We start from the raw sequence: 19458 nt of genomic DNA, 5'->3' as shown, positions 1-19458 counted from the left end.
ATTAATCTGATCCTGTGAATTGTTGTACACCCTTACTTTGCACTGAATTCAGTGGGATTTGAAGGCCTGGATTTGAAGGCTGGACCTTTTGCAGGATTGTGTCCTTTTTTAGGAAGATCAACAAAATAAATGGAAATAAGGATCAAATCCACAGCTGTATGTGCAACCCAAGTACACAGGCTGGGGCTGGGTAAATGGATAGGGGGCCAGAAGGGGACTCATCTGCCTGCTACAGCATGGAACCTCACTGGTTCTGCTACCAGCAGGACTTCCACACCCACATACATGGGGTTTGGATTTACCCCTGAAAGAGAAAATAGGTGAATTTTGCTCAGTGGTTTTTGAAAGATCGAATATGAATGACTAGCAATGACTGGCGAAATCAACAGAGGACTATGAACATGAAAGCAAAAACAAACTAGTGGAGTCTTGTAATAACAACATTCATAGAGCACTGGTTAGCAGACAGTGAGTTATACTTGGAAAAGGTTTCATAGCAGGGAACTCAGCAAAGTTGGGCTTCAATTTTCTCCTACTTATACTGGTGTAAAACAAGAATAATTTAACTGAGCCCAGTGAAGTTAGACTCACATAAAACGGGCGTATGGTGAAGGAGAATCAGGCACAACATTCTTCATGCTAAGGATGTTGCATCAAAAACAGTATTTATGGAAAAGTCCTCCATACCTTTGAAGGTAATAATCCAGTTTCTGCCACGAGTAAAAGCAAGCAGCAGGTATGGGCTATACTTTTAAAACATAACCTGTAAAGATGTTCAATCATTTGTGGTGAATATATATGTATTAATTTTCCTGTATTAAAATATGCATTGGATGTGTAGTTGGGATGGTACTATTTATGTGATTGATAACATTTGCAATGGTAGAGATAGGTTAATTATAACCATAAACCCACAGGTTGTATACTAATAGAAAACGGGTGGGACATCTCAGGTGTATTGGAAAGTATGAGGCCAAAGATCTAATGCCTTGAATAACATTAATAGGTCACCAGTAGGTTACTCATGCACATCCTGATTGTGATTTATATTTATCTTTCAGTTTTAAAAATAAAACAATTCTAGGAGTGGTTATGCAATGTATCCTTCTTCCATGACAAATAGTTCCTAGTAGAAAAGTGAACAAATACATGTAGGAAAAGGTTTGTAAATAACTTTTCCCTATTACTTTGGATCTATTTTATTGGGTTCTGTTTCCTGACAGTTGCTACATTTTGTCCTTCCCCTTAAGGAAGGGAGGTCCAGAGTTTAGGGCTCTAACCTGGGACTTAGAAGACATGAGTTAAATTCCCTGCTCTGCCACAGATTTCCTTTGTCATCTAAAGCAAGTTACTTAGTTTTCCCTGTGCCTCAGTTCCCCCACTTTAGAGTGGGGGTAAAAATACTTGCCACCTCACAGAGGATAAACACATCAAAAATTGTGATGTGCTTAGGCACCACGGTAGTGGGGACCATAGAAATGTGATAGCTAGATTTCATTGCTAACACTATGGAAGTCCCAGCTGTGCCCTGTTGAGATATGGTGCATGGGCGTGATGTCAAATGTGGCTTTTGACATGATCCAGAGTCGCCAGACATCCTTTAATTTTCAATATTACACTTGTCAATTTAGTAACCACTTCTTGTTGTTGTTGTTGCTCTTTATATTACCACCACATCTAAAAAACCCAGCTGATTTCAGGACCCCAATGTACTAGATTTTGTTCCTACACATAATTGGAGACAGCCCCTGCCCCAATGAGTTTACAGTCTAAAGAAATAAGACTTGCAAAGGCTAGAAGAAAGGACAATTGGGGATCTGAGGCAAACAGAGAACCAGTGATCTGCCCAAAGTTACAGAGAAACCCTGCGGCAGAGCCAGGAATCCAGGCTACATCACCCGCATCCCAGTCCACTATCTTTGCCACAAAACAGCATGCAAAACTCCTGTTTACTTCATGGAGAGTTACACATGCATAGAAACTCGCCAGGTGAGGCTCCAATTGAACATTTCATTGTTCTTTATTTCAACTTTGCAGAAGGCAATTTTGGTAAGCAGTAATGCAGGATAACATCAGTCTCTCTGCTAGGAACCTTAACATTCATTTGGCCTTTTGAAAATTGCCTAATTCTCCATATGTGATCAAACTGACACATCACTGCTCTCTGTATCCTCCTGAGTAATGTGGCTCAGGTATGCTCTTCCCAGTGTTTTATTTTTAGAATGTAACTTGACATTTATAACACTGAATTCATTAAGCTTTTGTTTGTTCATTAATTTCATTCTTTTTCCTGTAATTCCTCCTCTCCACTTTCATCAGATAGGTACAGTCATGACATTATGGAGCTGTATGGAAGCTACAATTTGGGAATAACATGTTTAATACTGAAACCTTTTCTCTGTGTCAACATCCTATAGTATATGTTAGCACATGCTCCCATATTGTGAGAACCCAGTTTACAGTTGCAAGCGCAAATACTGTTAATACTGCAAACATGCTTCTGAGCTCAATATAAAGACAATGGTATTGCAATCCTTACTCAGGAAACACATAATGAAGTACAGACACAAACCAAAACCCCAGATGCAAAAATGATAAAAGGCTTGAGAGCAGGTTCAGAACCTGGACCCAGCTGTTAATTTGATAGTTGTCTCTTATCTCCATAAAAGGCCAAACCAAGAACCTGGATCTTAACCTCCCTCACACTGAAATAGGCGTGTTTAAACTCTGCATGCAAACTTTGTGACTCTGACCCTTCTCCACAAGACTTTGAAGTCAGTGTGAGTTTCGCTTGATATCTGAGCACCGCTTTTGCTCACAGATAAATTATATTATATGACAGATATGTGAGTAAGCATATCTTTGTCTATGTCAGTGTTTTAACATTTGTGATATTTTGTATATGCACAAAATGTAACTAAATTCACAGTAGCTTTTTGTTTTTACTGATAAATATGTAGCCTTTGAGTTTAAGGCTGTCAAGATAAAACAGATAAGAAAAAGCCCTAGGCTAGATAGGAACAAATCTTTTGTAGTCCTTCCATCCCAAGGGGATACATTGCCAAGGGCACAGAATCTCATAGCACGAGAAACAATGGTGAAGGATGTCTAACTTTCATCTTACTCTTCCCACAAAAAAGGTAACGTTTGGGCAAATATCCAGGTGACTATAATTAGGCTGAATTCCTTTCTAAAACCAAGACACTACAATTCATCTAAATCTTCTCAAATGGTATCCATGGGAAGAATTACTTAATACATTCTTTTTATATCTTCTTTTTCAAGCTTACATTTTAACTTTTGATGCCACCAAAGCATCTGGGTTAAGCCCTCAGAAACAAGATGAGCACTCAACACTAAGCCCTGGTGAGAGGTAAGGAATAGGGCAGAGACTTCAGCTGCTGTTTCAAAATACAAACATGAGCTGTACAAAAGGTTTGTAATTAACGCCAGGTTAAATTTTTACTAAAAATTCTTGGCTCATCCAGAAATATTTTTATTAACTTGTAATGATGATAATTGTTCCACCTGCTGCACACATGGGGCTTAAAAATAACCCTTTTCCTGAAGCTGGGCCAGTTTGTTATTGGCTATAGGTGGGAGTGGAAGGTGGGATGGCGGAAGGAGGTTGATTTGATTTAGAATACTAGAATCCTCAATTTCTGAACATGCGTAAGTTTTCTTTCTCTAATGCTTGTTTTTAAGCATGTTAAGTTCCTTGCTTTATTGAAGGCTGTAAAGTGATTGTGAAGGAGAAGTGAGAGGATTCAAAATCAGAGCAAAATGTTCAGCCAGAGACTTAGGAAATGGCTTAGACACAACAGCCTCACTGCCGAGTTTTGCTGCTGTGGTTAGAGGTTTTCGGGAGTTGTGCTGATCTAGGTAGGAATATACCCCCATACATGATTAGATTAAACAAGGCTGTGTTTTGAAAAGCTGCAGTGGATCTTGAAACATCATAAATTAAAGCCACAGAGTGGTCCCAGCCATCTGAAGGGAAGTGGGAATGAAACCAGATTTTGCCTGATGTTTCAACATGATCATTATTATCAGTAAAAGTGTATGTTGGGCATGTGCGTCCCATCCCATACCCTTTCATGTTCTAGAGGAGAGCAAAGAATTTTTTAATGTTCTGGTAGTGCTATAAATGAAGATAAACATTGTGGTCCTGATCCCTGTAGTCCTCATGTTGTAGTCAGAGAACCAATGAACCTGGCACAGGGAAATGTAATTTATACATTCCTGCAGTATCTAATCTCCTTGTGTCTCGTTAGGGGATTCATGTGGTGTTCCTCAAAATTTGGGCTGGGGGAAACAGATTTAAGGCACAGGAATCCTGCTGACGGAGGCTGCTGAGAGAATGTGCTGAATCAGCACATCCTCTGGCCGTGCCCTTCTTCCCAGGCAATGCTAAACATTTTTTGTGATGAGCTACTTTTCTACAGTCCTCCCTCTCCCCCCTTTCCTCCCCCAGTGGAGGCAAGATGGCAGCTGTTTTCTTCTCTTGAACCTTTCCTCAGTGGCCTTTCTGCCACCCATGTGCTCCATTAAGGTCGACACCAGCAGATCCTGATGTAGATCCTGGACTGAATGTATATGTGAACTCCCATTGAAGCCTGTTATGATAAGTGACTGGTAGGAGTTCTGTCTATGTGAGGTCTGTAAGACAAGGCCCTTTTGGCTGTGTTGTTTTCTGTTTTTGTCTGCTATTGCATTGAACTTTAATGAAATCATTAAGGTGCAGGTCAGTGATCCAGAGCTTTATTAACTATAAGATTTTAAAATTGCCTCTGGGCTGAAGATTTAAATTAAAAAGTAATTTTTTTGTAATAATTGAAGAATACCAGTTAGAGAAAATGAAGATTCAAATGGAAGTAGAGGGGAAAGCACATTGTTAGATTCTCAGTAGGTATTTTGTTGTGCTTTTACAATTCAAAACACCTTATAAAACAGAACTTTGTAAATCACTATTCCTTAGCGTCATCGGTTTTTATGTAAAGCTCCCATTGACCTCAAAGTGATCTCTCCCCGTGAGTGGTAGCAGGATGTGGCTCTTAATGAAGATCAATTATTTTTCATAGTTAGAAAAACAATGTAAAAAAATTGTTTTTATTCTAAATGAGTTACTGCACAGAAGTGAAAAAAAGTGATTATCCAAAATTTATGGACTGGTGATTAGAGCAAAAATCTCTGAGCCAGGAGATCACTGGACTCTAATCCCATGTGAGCTACTGACTCATTGTATAACCTTGGGCAAGTCTCTTGACCTTCTTGTATCTCAATCATCCCAGCTGGAAAATTAGTTGAAAGTTATGACCTCACTGAAAACAGATGCTTCATCTGAGCTCAGCTTTCCTAAGTAAACAAATTACAATGTTTATAATATTTTTTAGCATGCTGTGTCATCACATATGTCCAATGATCAAACTTAGTTTATGGACTATACTTTAGTATGCTGTTTAATCCAGGGACTAAACTTTAATGTATACCCATAACAGACTTTACTCCATTTTGGATGTTTGATTGCATTTTACATTGTAATTTACATGCTATATGTTGGGCCCGATTCTCATTTACTTTGTTCTTGGGACAGGCAGGGCTGGCCTTATCATGAGGCGAACTGAGGCGGCTGCCTCAGGTGCCAGACTCTGGGGGGGCGCCACTAGGACCCAGAGTGTAGAAAATTGTGTCTGCTGCTGGTGCATATGTATTCTCTCTGCTCTAGATGCACAGAGATGATGGAGTGCTGTGCTGGAGGAAGGAGGGCACAAGAGACATAACAGGCAGGCAGGAGAAAAGGTGAGAGGGAATAACAGAAAGCAGCAGGAGCTGCACAAAGAGAGAGGAGGAGGAGCCTCTTATGTACCTCTTTAGCACCCCCAGGAGCCTGGACTGATTAACACCAGCTTCTCAGGGAGCTTCCTGTTTCCTGCTGCTTCCCTGAATCCACTTGAGGAGAACAGGCAGTCAACTGAAGTAGTAGGAGCCAGTTAGGCCCTTAAGATGCTGATATCTTCCCTCACTCAGGCCCTGATACCAGCCTGCTTATTTGTCCCCTTCAATTGAGTGTTGAGAACCACTATAGCTGGCACAGAACAGCAGTCATGAGTGAAAGAAGAAAATGCCCCTCTGGGGCAGCATTCAGAAAAAGAAAGAAAGCAAAGGTAGCTTTTTTATCTAAGCAGGAAGGAGCTCTCCTGAGATACATAGACACAAATGTTCATGGGGAGTCTTCCAGCCCCAGTGAGGATGTGAGTGGTGAGGAGATGCCTGATCTTCCAGTTAGTCAGAGTGCAAGTGACCTGGCAGCTACTGCAGCATCCATATCTCCATCTCAAATGGATGTAACCGTGCACATTCCTGAAGAAGTGTAGCTCAGAGAAGAGTGTGGTGGAGGCGCAAGAAACAGCTACTGCTGAGTTTAGTTCCTTAAGTCTAGATGATCCAGGACTGTGGACCCACTTGAGCAGTAGCCTGAGGGACTTCCTTGTACTGCATGGGCCACAGCAAGTGAAAAACTTCATGTTCCCCAAAGACAATGAAAATAGAAGTTTCCATCCAACACATTACTGGCGTGAAATCCCCAATGGTGACAAAGTGGAGAGGCCATGGCTTATGTACTCAAAAACCCAGAATGCTGCATACTTTTTTGGTTGCTGGAAGATATGGGAAATGCGATAGCTGACATGAGAGGTCAGGGCTACGATAATGGTGCCAACATGAGAGGAAAGAACAGAGGAGTGCAGACACTGATCTGAAAGTTAAACCCTCGAGCTTTTTTTGTCCCATGCAGTTCTCATTCATTGAACTTGGTGGTCAGCGATGCAGCATCAGCTTCTAGTGAGGCTGCCGAATTTTTTAATAAAATAACAGGAGTACTTGTGGCACCTTAGAGACTAACAAATTTATTAGAGCATAAGCTTTCGTGGGCTACAACCCACTTCTTCGGATGCATCCCACGAAAGCTTATGCTCTAATAAATTTGTTAGTCTCTAAGGTGCCACAAGTACTCCTGTTATTTTTGCGGATACAGACTAACACGGCTGCTACTCTGAAACCTGAATTTTTTAATGTAATTCAAAACATCTGTGTATTTTTCTCCACATCAACTAACCGATGGCAAATTTTGAAGCAACATCTGGGAACATCCTCTCTGACACTGAAACCATTGAGTGCCACACGATTGGAAAGTCGAGTGGAGGCAATAAAGCCTATCAAACACCAAATTGGGAAGATAGATGATGCCATAGTTGCCATTATGGAGGATAATGCTATGACAGGAACTGTTCGTGGGAGAACAGTGCCAGAGAGAAATGGAATCACCAGAAACATACATAACTTCAAATTTCTGTGTGGCTTAGTGTTGTGGCATGACATTCTGTTTGAAATAAATGTTGTAAGCAAGAGACTCCAAGGTGTTGACCTTGATATTTCTGGAGCAATGGAACAACTGGACAAAGCAAAGTCATACCTACAGTTTTACCGGTCAGATGAGGGATTTCAAAATGTTCTGAAGAGTGCACAGAAGTTGGCAGAGGAACTTCACACTGAAGCTATTTTCCCACCCATTCAAGAATACAGGAAAAGTCACCAAAGAAGAAGACATTTTGATTACGAGGCATGGGATAATCCCATAAGAGACCCCAAACAACAATTCAAAGTTGAATTATTTAACCAGGTGCTAGATTGTGCAATACAGTCAGTTGAAGAACGTTTCATGCAGCTCAAGGAACACAGCAGTATATTTGGGATGTTGTATGATATTCCAAAACTCCTCACTATACCTGAAGAAGACCTACACCAGCAATGCAGGGCACTAGAGACAGTGTTGACACATGATGACATGTGCAATATTGATGCGAGTGATTTAGGTGATGAACTGAAAGCCCTTTCAAGATACATTTCAGCAGGATCAACTCCAAAGGCTATTCTAGAATATATGTGCACAAATAAAATGATCACCCTCTTTCCAAATGCTTTTGTTGCTTTGCGCATACTTCTAACACTTCCTGTAACACTTGCCAGTGGAGAACGCAGCTTCTCCAAGCTGAAGTTAATAAAAACACATCTACGCTCCACAATGACACAGGAGAGGCTGGTCGGCCTTGCAACCATCTCAGTAGAGCATGAGCTGGCCCAGACTGTGGACCTTCAGGAAGCAGTTCAAATCTTTGCAACCAAGAAGGCAGGGAAAGCACCACTTTGATTATTCAAACAGATAAAAATGCCAGTGTTTACTATGCAGACAAGAACAGTTACATTTGCTGTTCAGGTGTTTGAAAGTTAAGTGTTACTTAAAATTTTTGAACAAGGCATTTTAAGTTGTTAGTTCTCCTTTATTGGTGTAGGTAGCAGAGTAGTACCATGAGAGGCGTAAAACAGGAAGAAGGCAGAATTGAGACCTTTCAAAGTTTTGGCCCAAGCGAGCGGGCATGGGGGCATCATTTGAGCTCCCCGCCTCAGGTGCCAAAATGTTGTGGGCCGGCCCTGGAGACAGGGATGGAGAGTAAAGGTGGTTTGAAGCTACCTTTGCACTCCCCATGTACAGAGGCCCACCTGGGATCTACTTGACCCTCAGCATAAGTTAGAGCAGACGCGGTGCACTCAAACTTCTGTTCTGCTTTCACAGTCCCTGGGAAGAAGCGAACAACCAAAATGTTCTGGTCACAGCTCCCAACACACCCTGTATGTGCCCCCAAACCATCCTTTATGCCAGGTGCTGTGAGCAAGGCTAGCATAAAGCCCTTTATGCCAGCTCCACGCTGGCCAGAGAGACCCTCTGCACCCCTTTGTTCTGCCAGAGCACAGTAAAGGAATTGTGGTCTAACTGAGAATCAGGCCTATTGTGCACTGGTTTTCAGAGAGGATTTAGGCTTTGGTGGGTTTGTGACAGTCCCTTTTCTGCAAGATTCTGTGTGTCCAGCTGAGAATATAGGCCCCAACCCTGTGAGGTGTTAAGAATTCCTCCATGGTGCTGAGTTCTATCCTCTCCCATTGGCATCAAGAGGTTTTGAGGGCACTGAGCACATTGACAAAGGGCATTCAGCATTTCTGAGGACAAAGTCCTTATACTGTTTTAATGTTGCTTTTAATAGTTTGGAAAATAAGCAGTCCTTCGCTAATTTCAAAACAGATGCATTAATGAGGATGTGAGTCCATTTAAATTCTCTTTTGCTGTTTTGGAAGAACAGTTTAATGTGTAAGAAGACTAGCATGCACGAGGGGGAACCTTGCATCATCTATTCTCTGTTTCTTTTACCCTTTTGTGCATTCCTGCAGCATAACATAACTAAAAACCATCCTTCTGGGAAAATGAGATTGTGTCATTTTCACTCAGTGGGAACTGTCAATGCCAGTAAGATGCTTCATTAAGTAAAAAACATAAGATGATCTACTAACTCAGTCTGAGTCAGTCATTGTCAGACAGCTGTTGGGAGCCTTTTTTAGTGTTATTATTATTCTTTCCTGACTTGAAGTTCATAGTAGTACAAAATAGTGTCATGCTGCAGTTGGCACCATTTATAAAAACACTTGTTAGAAGAATATTTTCCCAAGATTTCTGTTCTTACCTGTAGCTTTCAGTGTGGTGTTTTGCCTGCTTATAGGTTGCATGTGCAACTTTAATTCAGGCATTCCCTAACTTTTGAGTGCTTGACTTTGCTACCCTACTATTCGTTCAATGTAGGGGTGGGTGTGAGTGTTGGTGTTGGATATGTGGATGGATGGATAGAAAGGAAGGTACGTGTGACAAGAGGGAACAATAATGCCTGTTCCCCACCTGTACAATGGCGATAATAATTCTACCTTTTTCCCACTCTTTTTTTGTCTTGCCTATTTAAATTGTAATTTTGAATTTACTGTCTCAGAAATCAGTAAGCTACTAAAATTGTTTTCTGACAATTGATTTCTCACTTTTTTTAACATGCCAAAACATTGATTCTTCATTCTCTAAATTTGCTTTGGTTGACAAAATTGTAGCAGTATGAACAAGCTCCAAAATCATCTGAGCCTTTTACTTTGAGATAGGAAACCCAGTTAGATCTAAACGAAAGGTGATTAATAGTTTCCCAAGCAGCAACAATGTCATTCATGAATTATAGTACTGAGTTATTGCAATATTTTAAATGAAAAAATAACAGGAGGCTATATTGCTCCTAAAACCATAGGCCAAATTCTGTTGTCAGTTACCTTGATGTAAATCTGGATTAGCATCAGATTCTGCTCTCAATTACACAGGTATAAATCTTGAATCGTTCCAGTGGACAGTGTGAAACATTGATTCACTACAGCACTTGCAATTGTGAAAAGTTGAGTAGTCCATTGGGTGACTTAGGTCACCATTAATTTTGTTAGGTAGTAATTGGACTACATGAGCAGATGGCATATATTTATAGGGCCAGCTTTGTGGTGATCCAGCTATGTTACCCTGGAACATACTGGGGAATATATAAAAATGTATAAATACATTTTTTATTTAACCTCACTGATGCTTAATATTAACTTCAGTGGGTCTTCCCTTTTTATTGTTAAGTTTTGTACTTGCTGATTCACACTCAATAACTATCCATATCCAAATACTTAGTGTATAGCGTGTGCATTGTAATGTTATGTATCCCTACTTTCTATGGTAATCATAGAGTATTTATAGGCACTTAATGGCAAATATTTAGCACAATGCCCAAAGACTTAGAAATGCAGCTCCTCTTATTGTTAATGGGATTTGAATGCCTTATTTCACAAACACAGTATCCTGAAAATAATTAATGCAACCGTAGTGTCCTCTAATGACCTTTGATATTTAGATATCTTGCTGTCAATTGTTTTTGAGCCATTAAAGCTGCAATCCATTATGCTGTTAGATCTCATCAGCATAGCATTCTCATGGCTGTTGGGCTATTTTAAATTATTTTTTGTGTTAATACTCCTATTATTTTGATTGGAAATATATATAATCAATGCATCAACAAGTTCATTTAGCTTTAGCCACGGTAATAGCCAGTTGTTCTCATTAGAAACCGACCAACACTCCTGCAACATGTCAGCAGAGTTGTGGGAACTAATTGTGTAAATTTGTTACGAGGCAGTGATTTAACAAGTCAGCACAAAGCAGTTCTAGTTACAGTGGCTAAGAGTCTTATGTGAGTCAGACTTTATTAATATGTCAGTTGGATTGCACCTAGAGTTCTTTTCAGACATTGAATACACCCTGGTGCCTGCCATTCATTTCATGAATATGATACAAGTACTCTGAACTGATAACATCATATGGTGAGACAGCAAAAAGAAGCACAGTCTTCAGGTTTCTTGAAGAAGCTCATTGTTTGAGTAAAGGCTTGCAGGGCTTTTGGCAAAGTCAGAAGCAGAACATCATAGAGCCTTCATTGTTAAATTAGTTGTTGATCTGCTAAGCTATCAGTCTATAACATCATAGAATTTGTAATATAGGTTACCAATGGCACATTGATTATTCAATCGCTCTTTCTAAGAGACACATCTCTTCAAGATAATAATATTGCCAGTAAGTTTTATTCAGCATCAATAGTTGCCTTAAACAAAAAAAAATTCAACTCTTTTAAACTGGCGTTTGTATGGGGTTTTTAAATAGTAACATAGGGCCAGAATTGACCACCCTAAAACATGAGTACTGCCTTCCTGCAGAGTGAGGGTAGCAGAATATGGCTCATACATATTAAATATTCCCAAAGGAAAATATTCATATGTACAGAGAAAAAAATGCCTACATGTCATAGATATCACAAGTCTATAATTAGACATTCATTACATATACCAGTAAATATTTGATTTAATATATTGTTATAGTAATGTATGAATGAGTGCAAGCATACTGTTGTATAGAATTGTTATTTACATTGTATTACCACATAATAATATCACATTACTATAGCAGACAGTAATGGGGATCAATTTCTATTGCAATGTACAGGTTTTAACTATATGAGACTAATTAAATTTAAAGAGGGTTGTATAGCTAAATTCTGTCGAACATTTATGCCACAGTATGTAGGAATACATTATATGTTTTCTTGAAATAGAAAATGTATTTGAATGAATAGAGCAAGCACATTGCTTCCCAGAGATTGAGAGAAGTAGATGTTGTTGCTAAATTTAGCAGCTGATTAAATCTGGTATTTGAGCACACTCAGAGATATTCATCTTGAGCACCCTCCTGACCAGTCAGTCACAGAATATCAATGTATTTGTAGAGATCACTGTTTGTCCTCCTTGTTACACCTTTTGTCCCCGATCCTGCAAACACTAAGGACCAGATCTTCAGTTGATATAAATCAGCATTGCTCCATTTATGTCTCAACTGGTGTAAATCAGCAGAACTCTATTGACTTCAAGCTGAGAATCTGACCAATGGGAAGCTTAAAAGTGACCATCTTCATGTTGTCATTTCATAGAATCATAGACTATCAGGGTTGGAAGGGACCTCAGGAGGTCATCTAGTCCAACCCCCTGCTCAAAGCAGGACCAATTCCCAACTAAATCATCCCAGCCAGGGCTTTGTCAAGCCAGGCCTTAAAAACCTCCAAGGAAGGAGACTCCACCACCTACCTAGGTAATTGATGCATCCCACTCTGAATATACAGTTCACCTTCTAAAATCCTATCCACTGGGAAATAATATAATTACATTTCCTACTTGCATTCCTACAGGGCACCTGCTTGGGCTTTCCCATGATGACTCCAAATTCTGTGAGGAGAACTTTGGCTCCATGGAAGATAAGCGCTTAATGTCCTCCATCCTGACTAGCATTGATGCTTCCAAACCCTGGTCCAAATGCACTTCAGCAACCATAACTGAATTTTTGGATGATGGTCATGGTACGTATTATTATACCTGGTGTCAGATATAGGTTTCAGCTTTGCACACTCCTGTTATATATCACAGCAGTGTTTGCAGAAAGGTCATTCTTATGTTATCAGGAAAATTGTGGACCATATTCTGCCATCCTTACTCCTATTGAGCACTACCAAGCAGCTACTTGCAAGCAGTAGGTAGTACACAGCATGCCTAGGAACTTGTCTGTATGAACAGTTAGCACATGGCAAGCTGGGGTGTAAATCGACTCCTGTTTCAAAATGGTGCAGCTCAAAGCACACTATGGAATGTTTAGTGTGTGATGTCCACATGGACAGTTAGTACACAGCAGGCTGGTACAAGATAGATTTACACCAGCTTGCACTGCATTTTAACTGTTCATATAGACAAGCCCTAAGGCTGGCAGAATCTAGCCCCTTGAGTAGCCTGCATAACATAGATAAGCATGGATAGAATGTAGGTGGATTATGGTCAGTGGTGTTTTCACTGGGAACGTTGGTGAAGTTTAGCTAACAACCACAGTATTACTTTTTGTTTCCAAATGCTGAAGAAGAGAGTCCAGAGAGCATTTTACCCAAAAGATGCATGAACACCTTGGCTTATCAAGTAATTAAAATGGGCATTAAAGGTTATCAGATATTCGGCTAAAAAGTGAAGATGCTACACTTAGAAGCCTCATTCCTCCTACTTACTATTATTTATTATTTATATCATGTTAGTGTCTAGAGGGGCCAGCCAGGACTTAGGACTCCTTTGTGCTAGGCACTATTGACACACATAACAAAAAGACAACCTCTGCCCCAGGGATCTTACAGTCTACTATACAGTACTTTAGAGAACAAAACTAATATTCTATCTCTTGCCAAAACGAGATAACTATTTAGAAATGGCTAGCATACTCAGAGGAGAAAGGCTCCTCAGCTAGCAAGCCAGAGTCTTTAGTCAGGGACTTTGATTATTAACCTGATCCTGAATAAATACTATACACTGTAGTATGTTAACATTTTATTTAACTTTTACTTAATACAAAGCTTTTTTTTAAAAAGCATAATCAATAATCCTAAATGCATTTTAAATTGTTCATTGTGCTTGCAAAGCAACTGCAATTCTTAAACAAGCCAAGAAAATTCTAAAATACTGAGATAAAAAATACGTAATTGAGCGAATGGATCAAGTTGTTATGGTAACTTCAGTACTTATGGATGAAAGGTACTGCATGCCTGCAGAATGTACGGGATTTTTTTTTAAAGCAAGTAAAGTAAATATTTTATTGGCTAATTTCAGGGCTGTCCAAAATGCTTTATCCTATTATTGTATCTGGAAAATTACTTCATTTTTTCTCTCCTAATTTTATGAGCTCCATTAATCTAGGGTTGTCCTGTTTTATGGTACATATCACTTTGGCATTAATTTAATTTAACAGGTTAGTTTCCATATGTGCAAGAGCAGATCTGTATCACATAGCTGTGTCAGGCCTGGAGCAGACCAAAGAATGAACTGTGATTCAGAACCACAGTTTATCCCCTTTCCCCCCCACCTTTCTCTGGGGAGGGAGTAAGTTACTTCATCCCTTTTCTCCCCATACTGTGAACCCAGTCAGCTACTCTATGAGGGGCAACGAGTGTGAGTGCAAAGACAGGGCTCCTCCCATTCTCCTCACTGCCAATTTGCTTGCATTGGGAAGTGTATAGTGAATAGCCCCTGCTCCCTACCCCATGGCTGGAGTCACGATCTGAGCTGGAGAGTAACTGGAGTTGTGACAATCAAGCCCAAGGGACTCATGCCATTTACTTCAATGGGAGCAGGATTGGGCCCAAAATCATTCAGGACCATGTTCCAATCCCCTTACTCACAATAAGTAGTACCTTAGCACACAAGACATCCCCAAGATTTTGGTGCCACTTCTCCCACAGTAACGTACTACACAAAGTGAGGAAGGCTCTCAGAATCTGGCTTTCATTTAACATGATTGGGTCAGGTTGTGTTGCCCTTACTAACCCTGCAGAGCACTTAGTCACTAACACCAATAGTTCTATTGAAATCTCCAACATGGTGAAGTGCTCCACAATCTGACCTATAAGCCGCTTTCATGCCTGGCATTACTCCATTTATTTCAAAATCATAATGGAGTCCCTGTGGAAGCTCAGGCACTCTGATTGTTTGAGTGTCTGAACTTTCAGAGACATCTTTTCTAAACAAAGTCATTTTTTGTAATAGAGTTTTGTTTCATTCTATTGTATCCCCTGTGCGTGGGATCTTCCGTCTATTTTTAAATCAAGGATTTGTATTGACAAAAGATAAACGTAACCTATGAAATCAATCCCCTCTCCCAAAAAAACCCTATCCAACAGTCTAAATTGTTAAATTTCCCTGAATAACAATGTTGCAGGGGCATTCGGTGTACAAGGAATGGGAATCTTTTAGTTTATTCTTTTTCAGGCTCACTGAAATCACAGATCAAAAGCTCCCACTTAGATTAATGCCCCAGCATGCACTATACAAATGATGTCACTTCAGCCACTGAACCCTATTGGATCATGAAGCCAGTTTGAAGGCTGGGGTGTATTAAGAGTAAACAGGATCTAGATCAGTGGTGGGCAACCTGCGGCTCACGGGCCACACGCAGCCCATCAGGGTAATCCGCTGGCAGGCCGCGAGACAGTTTGTTTACATTGACCGTCTGCAGGCATGGCCGCCCACAGCTCCCAGTGGCCGCGGTTCACCATTCCCAGTCAATGGAAGCTGCGGGAAGCGGCAGTCAGCATGTCCCTGCAGCCCGCGCTGCTTCCCGCAGCTCCCATTGGCCGGGAACGGCGACCCGTGGCCACTGGGAGCTGCAGGCGGCCGTGCCTGCGTACAGTCAATGTAAACAAACTGTCTCGCAGCCCGCCAAAGGATTACCCTGATGGGCCGCATGCGGCCCGCGGGCCACAGGTTGCTCACCACTGACCTAGATACATCAGATTTTCAGGGCTCCCCAAAATAATTTTGTGCCAGCCCTTCCCCACTGCACCCTTTCCCCTCTTGACCAACTCCTGGTGGCTGAAGTTTAGGATGGCTCCCTCTGAATTTTTCTTTTGAAGAAGTTACCTTTCTGCAATCCCCCATGTGGACAGGTGAAAAGACTGTGACTCCAAAACGCTATCAGGCAGAGAGAGGTACCTCCCCATTCATTCAGACATAATGAGTGCGGAGCTGCAGTTGCCACACTATAGAGGAGGAGATACCTTGCAGAACACACTGTAGCATCTCTGAGAGAGAGAATATCTCCATATACTTTGGGGTTGTTTGTCTCTGGCTTTTACAGTGTCATGTGCAGTCTAACATAAGAGAGATTGTACAAGAAGAAGATACTTTCTTTCTTTGGAACATAGTAAACTAGCACTGTATTTTGCTTTGGACAGACAGGAGCTTGTGAACCGTGAACTGTGACAACTAGAGCATGTGAGCATTGACGTGAGAAAATAAATAAATAAAGCATTCCATCTGCTGCATGTTACAGCTAAACTTACAGAAACCGAAATGAAATCCAAATTGCTGGACTTATTGGTAGGCTGCCTTCGTAAAAGAAGGGTGACTTCCTTACTAAGACTTTAGTTAACCTTCCCATATAGTTTTTTTCCCCCATCGATCTAAGGTGCTTTTATGGCCCTGTTACCACAGTATTTGAGCATCTCACAATCTTTAATATGTTTATCCTCACAACACCACCCGTGAAGTAGGCAAGTATAATTATTCCCATGTTACTGACAAAGAATCAGAGAAACTAAGCGACTTGCCAAAGGTTACAGAAGAAATCTGTGGTGGAGCAGTGAGTTGAACCGAGGTCTTCTGACACCTAGCTACTACCCTAACCACCGGATCCTCCTTCTTTTCCTTTTGCAGCCATGATTTAATTGCTGACTTTGTTACTGATTTGACTTAAGGCACCAATATAATATTGTGGAAGAAAAGACCTAGTTACTCTTAAGAAGACAGGAGAAAATTCCTTCCATTTGCTTTTACCTTCTCTCTACCATATTGTACAGATTATCTGTATTTTTGGTCATTATTTATTGCATGCAGGCAATGTGTTCAGTACCATACGTAGCCTAGACAAAGAGAGTCTCTGTCCCAAGAAGTTTACAAGCTCTGCTCATCTGCCTCATGCAGAGTTTTATTGTGCAATTCTCTCTTGTGCAACATGTGTGTAAGACTGCTAGAAGAGATAGTGAGATGGCTTGGACTGCATTGCCATCAAATGTCAATAACGTGTACCGTAATTCTAGATCTTTGTTTAATCAGATCTGGACTATGCAGTCAGTCACAGTGCGGTTGTGTTCACAGAGCTTGGCTGAGATAGAGGCTTGGAAACTGGCTGAAGCTCACCCTGCCTACGTTTATAGTCCCTAGATATATTTGTCCAGGGGCTGGAGACAGGGCATTTTCAGTAAAGAGAACTCATCTCTGGAATTCACTCCCCACCCAGTTAGGAAAAACCTGAGTTTGTTGATTTTCTGGGCATGAGGGCCCATATGTAGAATGTCTATTATTGAATGAACAATTGAGTTTTAATATGTGTTAACTTAGAGAACAGAAAATTCTAGTGTATAGAAGGACACAATCATTTTAGCTGGTCATGGTTAATCCATGGGTCAACTAAAATGACTGTGTCCTGTCTGCATTAGAATTTTCAATCATGTCAGTTAACACATGTTAAAATCCAGTGGTTAGTTCAAGTGTAGACAAGCCACTGGGGGCTGAGGAATGTTTGAGTATTAATACTATGGCAGTTTTGTATTATTTTTGTCATATGTTTCAAACTGCGGAATAGTTGGTGCTGTTAGAGTTTGATAAGCACTATGTATATCTGATAGTAATGAATACAGCTAAGTCTAACAAGCTGGCCCTCTCTCTTGTCAGCATCCCAAAGTGGTGCTAACTTCCTCCATCAGCAGGAATGGTGTGACGGGGCAGACATTTGCTGTTTTTTTATTTTTAGTGAACACAGTTTTTGACAGAAACTGCTGCTAGTTTTTGTTTTCCTTTTAGAAACCCCAGCCCTTGTAGAAAACATCTGTGTCCTCACCCTCCACTATGCCTTTAATTTTATGTTACAAGACACATTTCACAGTAGGGTCCTTTTAATGACTTTTATCTTGGGACACCAGCCTAGCTGTTAGAAGAAGCACACCTTGTTTTCATTTTTAAAAAGGCAGTGTAGTCCAGACTAAAGATAAGATCAACATGTTGGGTAAGTCAAGGCCACTGGGGGACAAATGGAGCAACAAACTTAATGAGATGGGTCTTCTCAGTAATAAATAAGTGATGATGCTGAAAGGATTTTTGGCTGAATTTAGCTGTTGAAAGCCCTTAGTGGTCTTTAGGGAAAGCAAACAATTGCAGTAAATGTGTTTTCTTGAGGGAAATGAAACCTGTTGTTCATTTTTTTTAAAGCCTCTAAACTAGGTCTTGAAACATGATGCCAGACCTTGACTTCTCATATTTTGTAAGCTATGGTAATTGTGAAGTATTTATATTACACATTTTTTACCCATGAGTGGGCAGGGGTGGTGCTGGTGTTGGTTGCAAAGCAAGATGGGTTGTGGTAAGTTATTCTGGCTGAGGATAAGTGAAGTATGCCCATACCACATGATATGACAGAGTTTAGAGTGAAGACCGAGTTTCCCATGTCAGCATGTGAGTTTGTCAGTGGTGTGAAAAAATTTTTTGGAACAGGACTCTTGAAGAATGTGAATGTGCTTTGCATTTTTAAAGAGAGAGGGAGCCAGGCGGATTTTTGACATTTGCAAATAACAGCGTTCTATCTTATATTTTAATTTATTTTCTATTTAAAGATTAATAGAACTGTTCAAACTGGGTCCAGAAGTGGCTAACTGTGATTCTTTACATGAGGAGCCCAATGCAAATTTACCACCAACATAACCTTTGATATGCTGCTTATATTTTTCTTTGAACTGATGTTTTTTTCTTAAAGGGCCCCACTGGCTACAAATCTAGTTTTTCATGCGTTTTCTGGCTTTCCTTTAAAAGGTTTGCCTTTTCAAATGTTCTGGCTCAAAATTCAAATGACAGCTTTGCTTATTTTATGTGTCTCTTGATCATGCCTCAAATCACAGATTGATAAATAGAGTGGAACCCACTTTGAGTGAACTCAGATACAGTGAAACACAATGCAAGTCCCAAATTGCCTCAATGCAGTTCAGTGTTCTAATGTTTATAGTTTTGGGGGGCAGGGAGGAAGGGCTCACCACAAGATGAAATAAACAGCTAGACAAACAAGAGTTTGATACCTGTTCCCTGAAGAAGTGAGGTTTTTTACCCACGAAAGCTTATGCCCAAATAAATCTGTTCGTCTTTAAGGTGCCACTGGACTCCTTGTTGTTTTTGTGGATACAGACTAACACGGCTACCCCCTAATACTTGGTTCCCTGGAGTGCTGTAGATAGAGAACCCAGTTGCAATAACAGTGCCTGATCCAAAGCCCGCTGAAGTCAATGGGAGTATTTCTGTTGGCTTCATTGAGGTTTGGATCAGGTCCATAATCATTATCACTCTGTCTGGCTTGAAAGCTAGAGGTCCTATAGTACAGATAACAAGGAAGTGAGTAAT

At 40.5% G+C, this 19458-nt stretch overlaps 1 protein-coding gene across 1 annotated transcript in view; it reads left to right on the top strand.

The window, feature by feature from the left end:
• The window catches only part of ADAMTS5 (ADAM metallopeptidase with thrombospondin type 1 motif 5), a 43429-nt gene that overhangs the window by 15738 nt on the left and 8233 nt on the right, over positions 1-19458 (top strand). The window contains exon 3 of the mRNA XM_065416106.1: positions 12681-12848. Coding sequence (XP_065272178.1) covers positions 12681-12848 — 168 coding nt within the window. The remainder of the gene's footprint in view (positions 1-12680; positions 12849-19458) is intronic.

Source organism: Emys orbicularis, chromosome 1, assembly GCF_028017835.1.
Source record: "Emys orbicularis isolate rEmyOrb1 chromosome 1, rEmyOrb1.hap1, whole genome shotgun sequence".
NCBI lineage: Eukaryota > Metazoa > Chordata > Testudines > Emydidae > Emys > Emys orbicularis.
The sequence above is the reverse complement of the archived record's forward strand: the minus strand, read 5'-3'. Positions and strand labels throughout refer to the sequence as shown.